The 16,478-nt window shown below is 40.1% G+C and overlaps 2 protein-coding genes across 4 annotated transcripts in view; one reads left to right on the top strand and one right to left on the bottom strand.

Annotated features, from left to right (window-relative positions):
• The window catches only part of LOC147023198 (uncharacterized), a 5,721-nt gene extending 5,334 nt beyond the window's left edge, over nucleotides 1-387 (bottom strand). The window contains exon 1 of the mRNA XM_085888384.1: nucleotides 145-387. The gene's annotated coding sequence lies outside the window, so the exon portion shown is untranslated. The remainder of the gene's footprint in view (nucleotides 1-144) is intronic.
• The window catches only part of LOC147023197 (carbonic anhydrase 13-like), a 33,025-nt gene extending 17,044 nt beyond the window's left edge, over nucleotides 1-15,981 (top strand). The window contains exons 1-7 of one of the 3 annotated variants that reach the window (XM_085888382.1): nucleotides 652-960; nucleotides 3,419-3,616; nucleotides 4,573-4,691; nucleotides 10,649-10,744; nucleotides 11,014-11,082; nucleotides 12,404-12,559; nucleotides 14,488-15,981. In XM_085888382.1, coding sequence (XP_085744508.1) covers nucleotides 921-960; nucleotides 3,419-3,616; nucleotides 4,573-4,691; nucleotides 10,649-10,744; nucleotides 11,014-11,082; nucleotides 12,404-12,559; nucleotides 14,488-14,604 — 795 coding nt within the window. In that variant the 5' untranslated portion in view covers nucleotides 652-920 and the 3' untranslated portion in view covers nucleotides 14,605-15,981. The other 2 variants (XM_085888380.1, XM_085888381.1) reach the window with 2 other exon arrangements.
• Nucleotides 15,982-16,478: the final 497 nt, after the last annotated feature.

Raw genomic sequence — 16,478 nt, 5'->3', positions numbered from 1 at the left:
GGGTAACAATTTTTGGGGGGGTTGGAAATCACTTAAAACATGGAGAAATGCAAAAAAAAATTCTCTCAATTTTTTTTTGGGGGGGGGACCAAGTCCAAAATCTAATGACATGATCCTTGGAACATAACTTACCCCCCCCCCCACCAAGTTTCGTCGAAATCCGTCGAGGAGTTTTTCCATAATACTGTTCACAAACAAACAGAAAGGGGTGAAAACAGTAACCTCCGATCTTCGATGGCGGAGCTTAATAATTGGTTTTCAGGAGGAAGTGGATTGATGAATGTCCAGTTTCGATGAGGACAGACAACGCTTATCGAGTCTCCCATTGTGTTCCGTCCCGAAAGAAAGAGAGCACGTGACGTCTCACGATAAGGTCGTGCTGTTTGACGTGGAAGACGTGAGTCAAAGCGACATTTTCCGAAACCGGAAGGCAGATAACCCGCGCGGTTCCGTTGTCTTAGCTCTCGATGAGGAACTTACATGTTGACTTGACCGCCTCGCGAGACGAGCACACCAAGGTCAATGCGCTTCGCTTCGCCCCGCCCCTCGCTCCTCGCCCCGCCCCTCGCTCCTCGCCCCGCCCCTCGCCCAGCTTGCCGCCCATTGGCTCTCGCGGGGCTATCCTGCGTGCAACGAGTTAAAAGCCTGGCCACAAGCAGTGTGGTAGATAATTAACGACGGGACGTTGTATTAGGCGGTGCAGAATCATCGCCTCGCAACAGTCACGAGTGACCGATCTCACATTTCACCGCCGGGGCTGATAGACCGGTTGGGTTTGGGTGGTGCGAAATCATAAGCACAGGCACAGCATCACTGGTATACTGCGAGAGACGAACGGAGGAGCTGACGCGGAGGAGGATTCACGGCGTTTGGTGATTGTATTTCCACTCCTCCATACTTCGTACTTTGAGTCTGCAGTCATGGCTGAACAGCCCTCTTGGGGTTACAGCAAAGCTAATGGTAAGTACATGTAAAGTCAAGAGGCAAGTAAGTAAAACGGTTGCTCTCTGTTTCTCAGAATCCTTGTCCATTACAGGTGCGATGTAATTCAGTTACCTATAAAATAAATTCGTGTGTGTGTGTGTGTGTGTGTGTGTGTGTGTGTGTGTGTGTGTGTGTGTGTGTGTGTGTGTGTGTGTGTGTGTGTGTGTGTGTGTGTGTGTGTGTGTGTGTGTGTGTGTGTGTGTGTGTGTAACATCACGAAGTTTTTCTTAATCCCATGACAACTCTTATCTTTACCAGTAATCAGGATTATGTCCTTGCAACACTATTCAAGTCCTCCATGTGTTGTTCGTCAAAGGTTCTGAAAAAAGTGGCATCTACTGTGTGTGTTTCAGATGAGTTTCATTTATATTTTTATTTTTCTTCTAACATGAGCCCAGGGATGAGATCAATTGAGACCAAAATACCACGTGAAGGAATCCTCACCACTGTGGTGTGATTGTGAGGCCAGTGCTTTTTCACCGTCTGTCCCACATACGTCTGCTTCAAGCTAATGTCATATTATATATATATATATATATATATATATATATATATATATATATATATATATATATATATATATATATATATATATATATATATATATATATATATATATATATATATATATATATATATATATATATAACCAGGCGTATTGGCGTGCGCCTGTAATCCGGCTACTCTGAGGCTAGGGTTGGAGGATCGCTTGAGGACGGGAGCTCTGCACTGGGCCGCGCTATGAGAGGATGTAGAGCAGCCTGGAATCATGGTGAAACCCAATCCTTATCCCTGTGTCGTTGGAGGTGACCAGAGTTGCGTCAGGAAGGGCATCCGGCATAAAACCTATGCCAAATCGGAATGCGGATCATAACGGATGATCCGCTGTGGCGACCCCTCACGGGAGCAGCCGAAAGACGAAAAACAACATATATATATATATATATATATATATATATATATATATATATATATATATATATATATATATATATATATATATATATATATATATATATATATATACATATACATATGATTTATTATTTTTCAGATGCATAGAGACATACATTGCACCCCTGCAGGATTGCTAAAAAGTGAACCGAATCCCTATCGAGTATCTCTCCTGATGCGAAGCAAATATATGATATAAAAGTCCAGATCTACCTTTATAACAAATATATATATATATATATATATATATATATATATATATATATATATATATATATATATATATATATATATATATATATATATATATATATATTGTCTGACAGCATGGTGCAGAGCTAGTACACTTACCTTTAAGGTGTCTCATCTGGTTTCGATTCTCCCTCCACTCGAATATAAAACTGTTGATACTTCGCAGGTCCCGAGGGAATTGCATCATAATTGGCACCATCCCTCGGATGGACATTCACCTGGCGATTTATCTGCCAGCATTAGTCAATGGCGGTTAAAGATCCCACAGTATATTTCAATGAAAAATAGGCAAGTTACTGCCAGACCCTGACCACATTACAAATCCTGCCATGGTTTCTTGGGAGGTAACAGGAAACCACCCAGCATAAGTAACCCTGGCCAAAGCACTGATTCTCTATCAACAGAGCGTGATAAATCTCCATCACTTGCAACATGTGTATATATATATATATATATATATATATATATATATATATATATATATATATATATATATATATATATATATATATATATATATATATACATGTACTTACTGATAATAGATTGCTTGTACTATTTCTAGACTTTGTAGAATTAAATACAGTACAGTATTGCATTTGTCAAGGGTCCCAAAATGACAGCAGGATGTAGTGTAATGTAGTGTTCTGTTTGAGGAAGGACACAACATGGTTTCCACTTGCAAGAGATTGAGTAAAAATTTGCCTCCACTCACATGAGTGAATCATAATCTCTTGCTTTACTTTTCGCTGGAAATGCCATGAATTTTGCATGAAGCCGGTACGTGGTATAACGAACGTCTCCACTGTCGTGCCTTTTCAGAGTGATTGTCATTGTGAAATTGAGGGTGGTTATAGGATTGGAGCATTATCAAACCTCGGCAGCCTGGTTTTTGTTGTGTGACAAACAAGTGTGATGCAATTTGGGTTTTTTGTGGCCTAGGGATTATGTAGCAGAAGATTACTTTGGGAAAGTATAAATTAATATTGTTCTTTGGACTCCACTCATGCAGAAGTGCTGCTGTAAAGTGCACACCATGAAGTTAAAGTGGTAATTGATTGCTGCCATGTTTGAATGTTCAAAATCTTTAGGTAATTAATTTTGAAAGATATTCCTACCTTACAGTTTTAGAGAGAGACTGTGACTGAGACTGATTTGGGGTAAAGGTGTAAGCACTGTGTACATGCATGTATTCCTCTCACCTAACATGTGAGTGATACCTCTACAGGTCCGCACACATGGGTGCATCAATTCCCAATAGCGCAAAGCTCACGTCAATCGCCTGTGGATTTACGAAGCTCAGAGACACACTTCGATGCCAAGTTGCAACCCTTAAACTACGACGACAAGGCCACATCTTCCCGCATGCTGAATAACAATGGATTATCTTTCAAGCTATCATTCGATGACTCCTCCGATCCCTGCGGTAAGAAAGTTCCACTTTCAAGCATGTGTGTTACTTAGTTAGATACGAAGTGGGCTTTGTCAGGTCTGGATCCCTCCCCCCACCCCCATTCTTTCTCTGGAAAGTACCAAATGTATACATTAAAACTTTGTCTGATTATTGCTATGTACGTTTAGTGCTGGCCATGTTTTATGACAGTAAGGGTTAGTGCACGTGAACCTCCTTCCCATGGATAATTGTTGCTCTATCAACCTCAAAATAAATAAATACATCTTGAACCTCCTTTGTATGTTGATAAACAACAAAAAACGTTTGGAAAAGACACTTTTTCATTGGAAGACCTGTTCCTCTCTTTTGTCAGTTTACGTGTCCCCTGTAATGTTTCACCCAGCATACCATGAGCTTACCAATTTCCTCTCTTACCATCGATTGTTTCGTTATTATTTATCCACTCGGAACAATTTTCATTCCCTATAAACATTCCTCCGAATGATTTCTTCTTGCGATAAACTTTAGAGATAGTAATTTCTCCCATTGAGAAACTAAGGGCTGATTGAGACATGTGCAAGTACTAATCTAGATCTAGGGTTTTGCTTTTGCAACTCGTGTTGCAAAAGCCAAGGATATTAGAATCTGCAATTCAACATTAATAATAATACAAGTTCCCTTGCAAGGAACTTTGACACAGGAGGCCATAAGGTCCATCAAAACCTGTGCTATTATTACCAACTTATGGTTGTTTGGCCATGTTCTATCCTTTTAAATGCTGAGTAAGACTTGTTTGGGGTTCAGATCGCCGACCTCCCAGACTCGGAGCAGATGCTCTAACCATTACACCACCGAGGCTGGGATACATTCTTCAAGTATATTTGATTATTTTGTACAAAGATATCCAACACTGTGATAAGCATCTGTTTGAAATACCTCTCACAAGACACCTTCCACCCCTGACCTTTCACCCTTTCCTGTGATGACAGTTCTGAATGGAGGTCCTTTGGATGGAGATTTCCGCCTGAACCAGTTGCATATGCACTGGGGTTGTGACAAGCTTCCAGGCTCTGAACACATTGTTGATGGGAATGCCTATGCTGCTGAAGTGAGTATATTTCTAGAGATAGGTGCACACATTAGAAAACTAGAACGGGCACTCATAGAGCGCATACCTTCGCCGCCACTACTTTTTTTGTTCTTGGTATGAATGTGGGGAACTGGTTTCATATGAATGGTCTTATGACGCAAACCACATATCTATAATGTCATGACCCCCCCCCCCGACTTTCGGGGGCTACGGACTAAACAACAATCAACTCACGTCGTTTTGGCGAGTCTTCACTCGCAAGCTCGGTGAATATAATGTTTCAACAAGAGAAGGTAATCTCGTTTGATGCTGGTTTCATGCAAATCGAATAAGAATTGACCGAGTTATGCCGAAAACCAAATATTTTTCAAGGGCGTGACCCCCCCCCCCCCGATATTTTACCCCAACCGGTGACATGTGTTATGACGTCATTGTGTCACAAGATTGGGCATTAAATTCTGACCATTTTGGTGCTGGGTTCATGTAAAGCGGACAAGAATTGACCGCGTTATGACAAAAACCGCATATTTTTCAAGGTCGTGACCCCCCCCCGACCTTTGACCCCTAACCGGTAACAAGAGTATGGGCGTCATTGTGTCATATTGCATATCACAAGATGAGGCGTTGAATTCTGAACATTTTGGCGTTAGTTGCATGCAAATTGAATAAAAGTTGACCGCGTTATTGTAAAAAGACGATTTTGACCTTTTCGTGACCTTGACCTTTGAGCCGAACGATCCAAAAATCTAATCGAATGCTTCCTGGCTAATAACCAATCATCCCACAAAATTTCATGCAATTCGGTTTAATACTTTTTGAGTTATACGAATCACAAGATTACAAATAAATAAATAAATAAATACACGCCGACCAAAACATAACCTTTCGCAGAATGCGAAGGTAACAACAACTCATTTTGAGTCCAAAATTGACTCAATTTCTGTACAAGGTTGAATCATCTTGTTTTTTTTTGTTCATTACCACCAACTTGCATCGGCTTGACAAGGATAGGTGGTTGAGAAATTATCTCAAATTATCCCATTAAAGTCATTGGCTGTCATCGTGTGAATTTCTGCAGAATAATAATAAATAATAACAACAACACTTTTTCCCTTGTAATACCTGTGTAGTACCTGATATCACATCCTTGCTACAACCACACTACATGTCAAACAGCTTTGCCAAGCACTGGATATTTTAATGTGGACCAGCTCAGCCTGTGGCCTGGGTGCTGCAAAAGTCAGAAGAGACTTCCTTTAAAGTACATATTTGCCGGAGACAGCACTCATATACATGAAAACAAATAGCATTCTAAATAATGTGCAATTTCAGTTTGTTTTGTCTTGTAACACAAATATTGACCCGTTTGTGCCACACATCCGTGATGTTTAGCATTATCTTTATAGTCATTAAAAGCTTTTTGGAATTCAATAAGTGTATTTAAAGTACATTCTTTTATCTTAGATCGTATTTATAACAGCGGAAAAGAAAATTGAGGTCTTTTAAATCCCAGTGCAATGTATCTTACAGATAAAAATACCCAAGCTGTAAATAAAATGGTGATTACCGTATTCTCAAATGCTATAATTTGGCTGTCTGCTCGCCTTGCACTGCAATCCACTTGGGATTAAACACGAGCTTGTGTTTCGGCGCAAGCTTGTGTTGTGTTGTGTTTCGGTTTCTTGTACTCGTCGAGAGCGTTGGGCCAAATTTGTATACGACTTGTGGTAATGCAAGTGAAACAACATTATCGAGTTTGTCCTCTGGATTTGCCTTTAATGAGCTATGCTGTGGTGGTGGTGTTTGTAGATTACATCTGCTCTTTGTCAAAGCAATAGTGTACTGGTACTCACAACAAGTGGTGAACACTTCCTTTGTTTGGTCAAGGCCAAGCAAAGAGAGGTCAAGGCCATTTATTCCTGATACATGAAAATAGAAAACACACTTTTGGAATGCCGGCCACATTTTCCATCCAATCATCATGTATATTTGTTTAAAAGAAATTATCCATGGGAAGGCACTCCGATGTTGAAAGTTTCATGTCAATCGCCAAAGCGTTTCAAAAGGTGCAAAGGTGACAGTGGAAGAAGAAGAAGAAAAAAAAAAACCGGGAAGGCCTCAGCCAACATTCCACACCATGGTCAAGGATGATTGTGGACGTCAACTGCTCGTTAAGAATTAATCCTGGACAGGTCGCCACTCTGTCAAACGGTATGAAATTTCTGCTGAGCATGTGAGGAAAATGGGGAATCAAACCCACACCAGTGTGGGCAATGCAAGAATGGTTTACGCACTCCTCCATTGAGCCGCTCCAGATGCTGGTATCCAATCAAAAAAAAAATCTGCTTTTGTCTGTGTTGCCATCTATAGCAGGTTGTGCATGCTGTGCTGAAGGAGAAAACCTACAGCCTTGAAGGCTTAAGTGTTTAATTGAGAATTTGGCACTATCCTCCTTCGCACATCACTACATTCGTATTATCTTATTTTAATTCCGAGGTTACAACACATGGGGCATTCGTTTAAGGATAGACCATACATTGGATCACATAATGTTGTCAGACCAAGGCCATGGACATTCTAGAATCTAGAGCTTCATATGTTTACTATTTTAAGCATGCAATTATGGCACAAGTTGCATGTGGAAGCGGAGTCGTCATATTAGTACTGTGGACATCTGGAAATTGTCTTCGCTGGCTTTATAGGCAGGAACAGTTCTCTTTGTGGGACTACAACAGCAAGAGAATAAAAATAATACCATATATATATATATATATATATATATATATATATTTTGTTACGGATCTGGAAACCATTTGCATTCAACATACAGATGTCCCAAAAGTCAGTTATGTCGTTAAGTATGTGTGTAGTCAGATCCCCTTCCTTTTGTCTAGTGGGAGAATCAAAGGCGTGCGTTGCGATTTCTTCTAGTTTGGTTATTACATATAATAAACCATCCCATCACCACCCGCTGGCTGCTCGTTCTTTGACTTGCCGAGAGAGGGTCTTGCGGTTCCAGATCTCGGCTCCCACGAACGTTGTAACTCTTGTACGATGACCTTCGTGGCACTGACACTGTTACTCGTCGAGAGCGAAGCCACATGGAGGAGTAACTGGGGTCTCCTGGCAGGGGCCGAGGCCCCGCCCCGGAAAGGTGGGCCGGAGGACCCTGTCCAATCAGAGGCGGACAGTGAGGTGCGTTTTTGCCAAGGGTCCCTCCCCATGGAGAGAGGCCAGTAAATCTCCAAGACTCTCTGTAAAAAGGGTCCAGTCGAGTTTGCTTTCACGGTGGCTGTATGGGGTTCTGGAGTTTCACGGTGGCTGTACGAGGTTCTGGAGCTTCACGGTGGCTGCTACGAGGAGTTTTAAGGAAGGACAGAGCGACCCTGACCTCTCTCCGTGGACCCCAATTGTTCACCACCCGAGCTCCGCCACGAACCACGTGTCCCGACGTGCGACTGGGGACCGGACCAACGACTTTTGTCAGGTGCCGCATCGCGGAGCATGCCCTTCCTCCGACGGTCAGGTACACCACCGAACTCTGACACCCAGCTTGTCTCTCTCCACGGCTGCGAGGGTCCAATAAAGACTCTGGGTTTCTTTTTATTTTGTGTGTCTCTGCGTGTGGGCCCGTCTTTAAGTAGATCTGAATAAGTGTTTTTGCTCATTGTAAATATTCCTTCTTGCATATTCGCGTTAAGTCTTGCCTTTGTCTTTTTGTTACAAATAAACATTTGTCTAAATATTCCCAGTCCATTTCTGTCCCTTCTTGAATTGGTCCAGCATGGTTCGGATCTGAGTTTAGGCGGGGTTTTATCCCCGATAATCCGTTAATTCCAGCCGGCACGGCTTTGGCAGTTTCTGCTCGGCTGCACCCAAACCGGAGTTGATAGTCGGTAGTTGGAACTCAACCGCAATCGGTTGAGTGACCCGGTTCGAGCAAGACGTGCCGAGGGCGTGGTTTCCCCGGTAGTCGAAATCGTGTAGTTAATTAGGTAAATTGGTTACAGACAAATAGACCCTATGCTACGCGGTTGAGATATTGGCGACCACGGCCGGTTAAACTACCCGCTGGCTTGCAGAGTTATCCGAGCAACGGCCTACAATTCCGGGGAGTTTGGTGGGAGACGACGCAAGCTTTCCCCACCTAGTGGTCGTTCTCGCCACCTACCCCCGGCCCACAATATATATATATATATATATATATATATATATATATATATATATATATATATATATATATATATATATATATATATATATATATATTAGCGATACCCGTGCAGTAAGCAGTACAACATAGCTGGTAGCAGACGGCAGACCGTACACGGAGAATGACAAAAATACGCATTGTGCAAAATGCAAGTGGTACTATGGAACGCCAAGACTTCCCAAACATTGTCGCCATGTCTGCTAAGTGCCACAGCAATTTCATAGGGATCGTGTGACGGCGAGCCGAGTTTTTAGTGTGCAAGCTTGGTATTATAATCGATATATATATATATATATATATATATATATATATACATATATATATATATATACATATACATATATAGATATATATATATATATATATATATATATATATATATATACATATATATATATATATACATATACATATACATACAAGCTGAAGTACCCGGTAATACCGGGGAAATTTGCCCTATTTTCCTCACGCTAGTTAGACTGAGGCATTAGTTGTATGGAGAAAATTAGGAAGGCTTCTTTTATTCCTCAGATTTACTGAAGGAAGGCTTTATGCTGCCGTAATCCTCAGATAGGTCATAGTTGAAGGCAGGCTTGAGCCACTCAATGTTTCTAGCAGCAGTGGCAACTGTCCTTGATGTCCTGCCAAAATCCGGACCTAGAAAGCTGGAACGTGAGTTTTGTGCTTCTCTCGCCCGTCGGTGTGACGCTATATTTGCAGTTAGGCGACGCTCTCTCTCTCTGCAGCTGACTCTGCTTGCCTGGCTCGTTCATGAGCAGATATATCAGCAGTAAGACGACACTCTCTCTCGCTCTCTCTCTCTCTCTCTCTCTCTCTCTCTCTCTCTCTCTCTCTCTCTCTCTCTCTCTCTCTCTCTCTCTCTCTCTCTCTCTCTCTCTCTCTCTCTCTCTCTCTCTCTCTCTCTCTCTCTCTCTCTCTCTCTCTCTCTCTCTCTCTGCAGCTGACTCCGCTTGCCTGGCTCTTTCATGAGCAGATTTATCAGCAGTTAGCTGTTGCCGTGCGCGTGCAGTTCTAGAATTCAGATAACAGGAGGAGAATGTGTATGTTTAAAAAGTCAACGAATACGAACATTTTGTATTTCAAAAAACCCTAGCGTTTTTAACCATGAAGCCTTTTGTTATGATTAATACGCCGGCGCACTATTCGAAAGCCATTTTTTTTCTAATGGAAATTTTATTTATATGTATATATATATATATATATATATATATATATATATATATATATTTTCATTTTTATGGAGAGCCACTTAGCGCATCCTGGAGCTGAATGTAAGTTCTATATATGTGTAAAGTTTCATCAAGACCGGTTCGCTGGTCTCGGACCTTATTCGTTACAAAAAAACAGACAGACAAACAGACAGAAGGACTGCTATATATATATATATATATATATATATATATATATATATATATATATATATATATATATATATATATATATATATATATATATATATATATATATTGGCCCATTCATGGGTTTCACTGGCTAAAAACAAATGAAGGACAAGGATATTAGGAAACATTGTCACACTTTTAACTGAATTACAAGGACATTAGTATGCAATGGAAAAATCAATACATTATATGGGATGCCAATGCAAGTACTCATCTGGGAAGGTCAAACAGTATGAACAAAATTTGCTTTCAAGTTTTTGTTCTGGTTCCATGTACGGTATTCATTTTACCAAAAGGCCATTAAGGTCAAAATTGTTCACACTCATGTCTCTATCACACAGCTTCACATGGTACACTGGAACTCGAGCAAGTATAGCAGCATGCAACAGGCTGTGACACAGCCGGACGGCTTGGCTGTCATCGGAGTCTTTATTCAGGTGCTTCTTTCTGTTTCAACTCTGCTTTTGTTCAGTTGCCCTGGAAGGCAATTGTCATAATCATAATGTCCCCCTCAACCACGGAAGTACATTTGAACTTGTTGCTCTGCCATCATCAACAATATTTGTTCTCAACACAGAAAAGTTGGCCGGAATATCTGGTTACATTTTCACGATTCATTTTGTAGCAGCTGTTTGTGACGATGGCTACAATGATAACTGTTGTAGATTGTGGTGCTTAATGAGAATTGATGGGGGTTTTTTATCAGGTGGGGAAGGAACACGAACACAAAGAATTAAAGAAAATAACTGATCTCTTGCCAAAGATTACTAATGAGGTAAGCCTGTTTTTACCCTTTTTGGTGTGCTAGTGGTTCTGTTGGTCCGTTGGACCAAATTTTCTTTGGTCTTCACAGCCTTGTAGCATACTTGCCTGCTGTACTGCTTGAGCATTAGCTTGCCTTTTTACCAAGGCCAGATGAGCTTGGTCCAGGGTGGGGATTATATGTTTGTTGTTATTATTGCCAAATGTTAATATTATTAGTAATAGAATTAATATATGCTTTGTTCCAATGTTATCATTTTTTTTGATCATATTCATATTGTAATGAGAATGCCATGCCGCGGAAGGACTTATTAAGCTGCTCTATACACCTTAACATGGTGTGCGTTTAAAACTTGGGAATTCTTCCGAGTTCTTTGTAGTTTGTTAGCCTAATCATGACAATCATTTCGGTGCATTTCACTCCACACCAGAAAGCCCCAGTAGAACTTCACAAAAAACATGGCACACCTCATCCATTTATAGTAGATTCTCTTTCTGTGCAAAACTTGATGCACTGTTTACCTTGAAAAATGTTCGGTGCAAGTCACTTGGTGTAACCTTCATACTTGGCTGTCATCTCTTCCCAGGTAGATGTTATGGAGACCTGCATGTTTATCCTCAAATAAAATGTTTATTTGTTTGTTTTTTTTACTCCTGTTTTGGCATCACTATTGTGCCTTCATTGAAACGCATTTCTTATCCATCCTCTGACAAGGTCATGTGATAGCAGAACACTAAAGGTGATTCATTATTTAGTATGAATTGTTTCCATAACATTGCCACATTTCCCAGGATCTGTTGAGCAAATAAACAAACTTTAACCTTGTTCTAAAGTTCACAAATCTTCAGAAGGGTAATTACATTTCATGAAATGTTTCTTTTTTTTTTATTTATTGTAAAGTACCCCGATATAAAAGTTTAAATGATACCTTCATGGAGCATGAAGGTAGTTCATCAGGTTCCACATTTGTGGAAGCACCTCATATATATATATATATATATATATATATATATATATATATATATATATATATATATATATATATATATATATATATATATATATATATATATATATATATATATATATATATATAAACCGTGATGCTTCAGTAAACCTTTAGAAAATACAAAAATGCTGAATAGTAGGTTTCGTCGATTTTTTTTTATTATTATTATTTTTATTTTTTGTCAGACCACAGACTTACTGATGACTTTTCTCACATTTGACGATTTGTTCGTTGTTTGAAATGTTCACCAGTGAGAGAACATCCAGAGCTGGTAGTAATTGCCTCTTTGGATGATCCTCCAGAGATCTGTCTGTGTGGCCACAGGGATCAAAAATAGAACTCAGTGGGTTGAACCCCCTTCTGCTGCTTCCATCCTCTACTGCTTACTGGACTTATCTTGGATCACTTACCACCCCACCTTTGCATGAGAGCGTTACATGGATTGTTATGAAGGAGCCCCTCAGCATTAGCAAGCAGCAGGTGAGTATGGTTAAGTGCATGAACCAATCTCCACCACCTATTTGAAATGCTTTTGATTAGTTAAATTCCTCCTACAGCCTTCCCTTGCACATTTGCTACTCTCTGGAATTTCACGTCCAGCATAGAGCGTCATTGCAATGGTTTAATTAAACAATCTTTTGAGAACCCATTAATAATTACTTGCTTACGATCCTGTCATGCCTGCATGGCAGCATATGGAGCCTCTTGAGGAACTCATGGCGCTTTTGTTTGTCTTGGGCACACTGACTGACTGCCATCCAGGTGGATAATATCTCCCTCAGCTCGTTCTCATTAACAATGCTTCTTCCTTATGATCACCCCCATTATATTATTGTGCTGTTATGCTCTCATCATTATCTCTCAAGGGGAGGAGATGCTGCTGAACGTTTTGTTGCTAATCTTGCAATCAGGAGCTTCATGACATTTTACTTTTTATACAGGTATTTATTGGTTCAGGTGACCCAACTTGTTTATTGGGTAGAGAGGTGACATACTTACTTTTGAGCTGTCTAGTCTGAGTTTGATTTCCGCCTCAGCTATAAACTGTGGGATCGGTACATAGTAAGCTGGGCGTTGTTTAACAAAGTGCACCATCCCTCAGATTACTGTTAAGCTGAGCTGGCAATGGTTGGTGGATTTTAAATCCCACAGCATCTTCCGTGAAGAATTTGTGAGTTGTCGTTGGCACCCTGAATAAATTCCAAATTCCTGCCACCTTCAGTCGAACGTCGGTCCTGGCCTGCTGCTTTGTGAAAGACTTTGGCAAAAACGTTCCTGGAGCCAACCCCCACAAGAAGGTGTAAATAACTGGGGCCGTTAAAGAAGTAATATATTTAGTACAAGTGATCGTGTTTTCATGCATATCAATAAAGACTGATTTCACACAAACTTCTACTTAAAGCGAATCGTAAGGCAAAATTCAAATATGTACTCATTAATGCGGGATCTGATCATTGTTAAAATGTCCCACTTTGGATTCTGATATGAAACGATCTATCATGAAATAAATATGCATTTCAATAAAATAGACATTATCAAAGCTTTTCGACTTGCACTCCTCAGGATAAAACCGCAAGCATATGAAGAAGAAGCACCAAACTCATTTCTATAGTTACAAAACAATGTCTCGCGTAGCGAACGCTGCTCATGGAGAGCTCGGCGTTGTTGTTGTTGTTGTTCTTCTTCTTCTTCTTGTTCTTCTTCTTCTTCTTCTTCTTCTTAAGACAAAACCTTAACCTCTCGGACTCGGCTCTTGTATATACAAGATCCGGATCTCCTTAAATACTAAGCACATGTACACATCCTTGCATTGACGGTGCCTTTTGAGCGTCTATCATGAACTTTTAAATATATTCGGACATTTGCTTTAAAGTTTCGAAAAGTTCACGTTACTATTTAAAGATTATTCCATTTATCATATTGTAATTTCGTAAATACACTATAATACGTAAATACATTATGACAGGTCTCGCTTTTGGCTTAATCAAGGCACGTGACGAAATATCGGAAGTTGTTGTTTTTTTTTGTTTTGTTTTTTGTTTTTTTAGCCGACAAAATCTTTAGGACGCTGCTCTTGGACACATTTGTCCTTGTTTATATATACAAAGACTAGACTCCTGGAGGAGACGAGGTCCATCGAGAATAAAACAATGACTAAACAACTCAAAAGTGAACGATGCTTCTGAGCAATTCTTCTCAACCAATAATTAAAACTAAGATTGACTTTATGTTCTGATTTCTTGTGATCTTGGCTTCAACAGTTGTACAAGCTTAGCTGTTTGCCATGTAGCAACTAATAATTTATCACTTTTAATTTGAGAAAATACATGAGTGTGAATGATCATCTCGGTCATGGAAATATGAAGTTCTTTGATCATCCTGATATCCTTTCGCACCTCTATCCACAGCTCAAGGCCATACAGTCTCTATACTTCCTTCGTTCAGGGAAGTATGAACGCTTGCTGAACAACAACAGGCCTCCACAGCCCCTTGCCGGACGAAAGATCAGGGCATCCTTCAAGTGATCGTGAAGATGTTTGAATTTTATGCAAAAAATTGAAGGGAATTCTGCTGTTGTGAATAGAATTAGAGAATTGTTTGTTTAAACTTTGAAAATTACTAATGATTTGATGAACAACAGATCACACTAAGGGGAAATTGATGGCATTTTCATCAGGTAGTTGTATTCATTAGAGTCTTTAAGTTATTTTTTTAAAGTAGACCAACTAATCATCCTCGGCCCTGCTACAAACTGTCATCCTGGTGTCTCGCAGGCAGGGCGAGGCATGAATGTGTGTACCGTCCCTTGGATGGATGGTAAACGGGCGTCCCATCTGCCGGTATTAGTTGGTGGATGTTGAAGATCCCATCGTGTCCTTCACGAAGGGGAGGCGATCTATTGCCGGCACCCTGCACAAATTCAAAATTCCCACCATAACTTACAATAGGGTATTGCATCAGCGGCACACCTCTCCTGCTTACTGAACATATGAATAATGGTCCCAAGGCAATGGCTCTAATCGCAGCCGTGTGCGCTTATGAAAACTAATAATTAAAGCACACTATAGATAAAAGAATATTCATATTTTAATGATCTGTATTTAAACAGCAACTGTTGATTGTTGGTATTGCAAATCCACTTTTATGAAACATTTCGATTGGACAAGTTTTCCAAATGGTTTTCACGAGCACGTTTTTGATCTGGAATTAGGAAAATTTTCATTTGCATATTGCTTTGTTACCGTTCCAATCATTCCAATCCAGTAAAGATGACCTTCATGTTTTGTATTGAACGCCATAATTTTGCAATTCCAATCAACTGTGAATTAAACGCCTTAATATCAATGACTTCTTATTCGTTTTTTGCTGTGATCTTGTGATTTATTTTGGAATAAATTACACACTTAACACCCCAGAACTTAGAATAAAGCTCGGTACAAGTAAACATGAATTTAAACTTTTATAATCAAGTTGGTGAAGTTTCACCAGGTATGTCCCTCCCCCTTCGTCCCCCTTCCCCCCCTCCCCCAGCCCTGTATTCTGTAAGTTCCGCTGATCTGTATAAAACTCTTGGGAGGCCAAATAGAGCTGTAACTGGTACAAGCAGCTGCACGAGTGTTCTGTGTTCTCAATGCCTCATGCTCTGTTCAATTGTTTTACGCTCTGTTTTTGGCTCTTCTAAGGCCATACCTTTGCTTGCGACAATAATTCCATGCTTAATTATTAAGCTATGCCCAAGAAAGTTAGGAGTACTTCAAAATATGATTAAATAACATGCACAGTAACTGTTGCATAAGTTGTATGTTTTTGATACGCTTAAGCAGTCTAGTTGCTCGTGTTGTTCGCAGAATGTAATCAAAGGTGTCATGAAATAAATTTCTCTTTTGGTCTGATCCACTCAATTGTTTGTGATGTTCGAGGTTGTTGTTTCTTTGTCTTTATTGGGGTTTGAGTTTCTTCCAACATGCAACTGCGGATTTATTACTTGTGCATTGTAACTCCAAGCTGGTTTTACTTTGCATGGACTCGTCAAACCACAGCTTTACTGTGGCCTTCACATGCAAGATTAATCCCAAGCCAAACAGTACCCAGCACTTGCTGCATTCCTTGCTTGCACTGCCAATCTTATCTTTTTAAAAAAAAATATTTCCAAAGGTAAGTGTGATGATGAACTTAAAGTTGAAACTCCTTCAGTTGCTCCTTTGCACAGGTATTGTCATCAGCTGACCAAGTCTAAAAGCATGGCACTCACGGCCAACCAAAGCACTTGTAATCCTTGGCAGGAACCAATGGCTGTTTGAGTGCTATTTAAACACCCTCAATTGAGGAAGACATTTTGCTATTGACGTTCCCCATCTTAATAGATTATGATGTATCCATTTGGAGAAATAAAAAGTTT

Source organism: Eptatretus burgeri, chromosome 7 (genome assembly GCF_056783735.1).
Source record: "Eptatretus burgeri isolate ZD-2024b chromosome 7, Ebu_testis_v1, whole genome shotgun sequence".
Classification (NCBI taxonomy): domain Eukaryota; kingdom Metazoa; phylum Chordata; class Myxini; order Myxiniformes; family Myxinidae; genus Eptatretus; species Eptatretus burgeri.
Note: the sequence above shows the minus strand (reverse complement) of the source record. Positions and strands in the feature narration are given on the sequence as shown.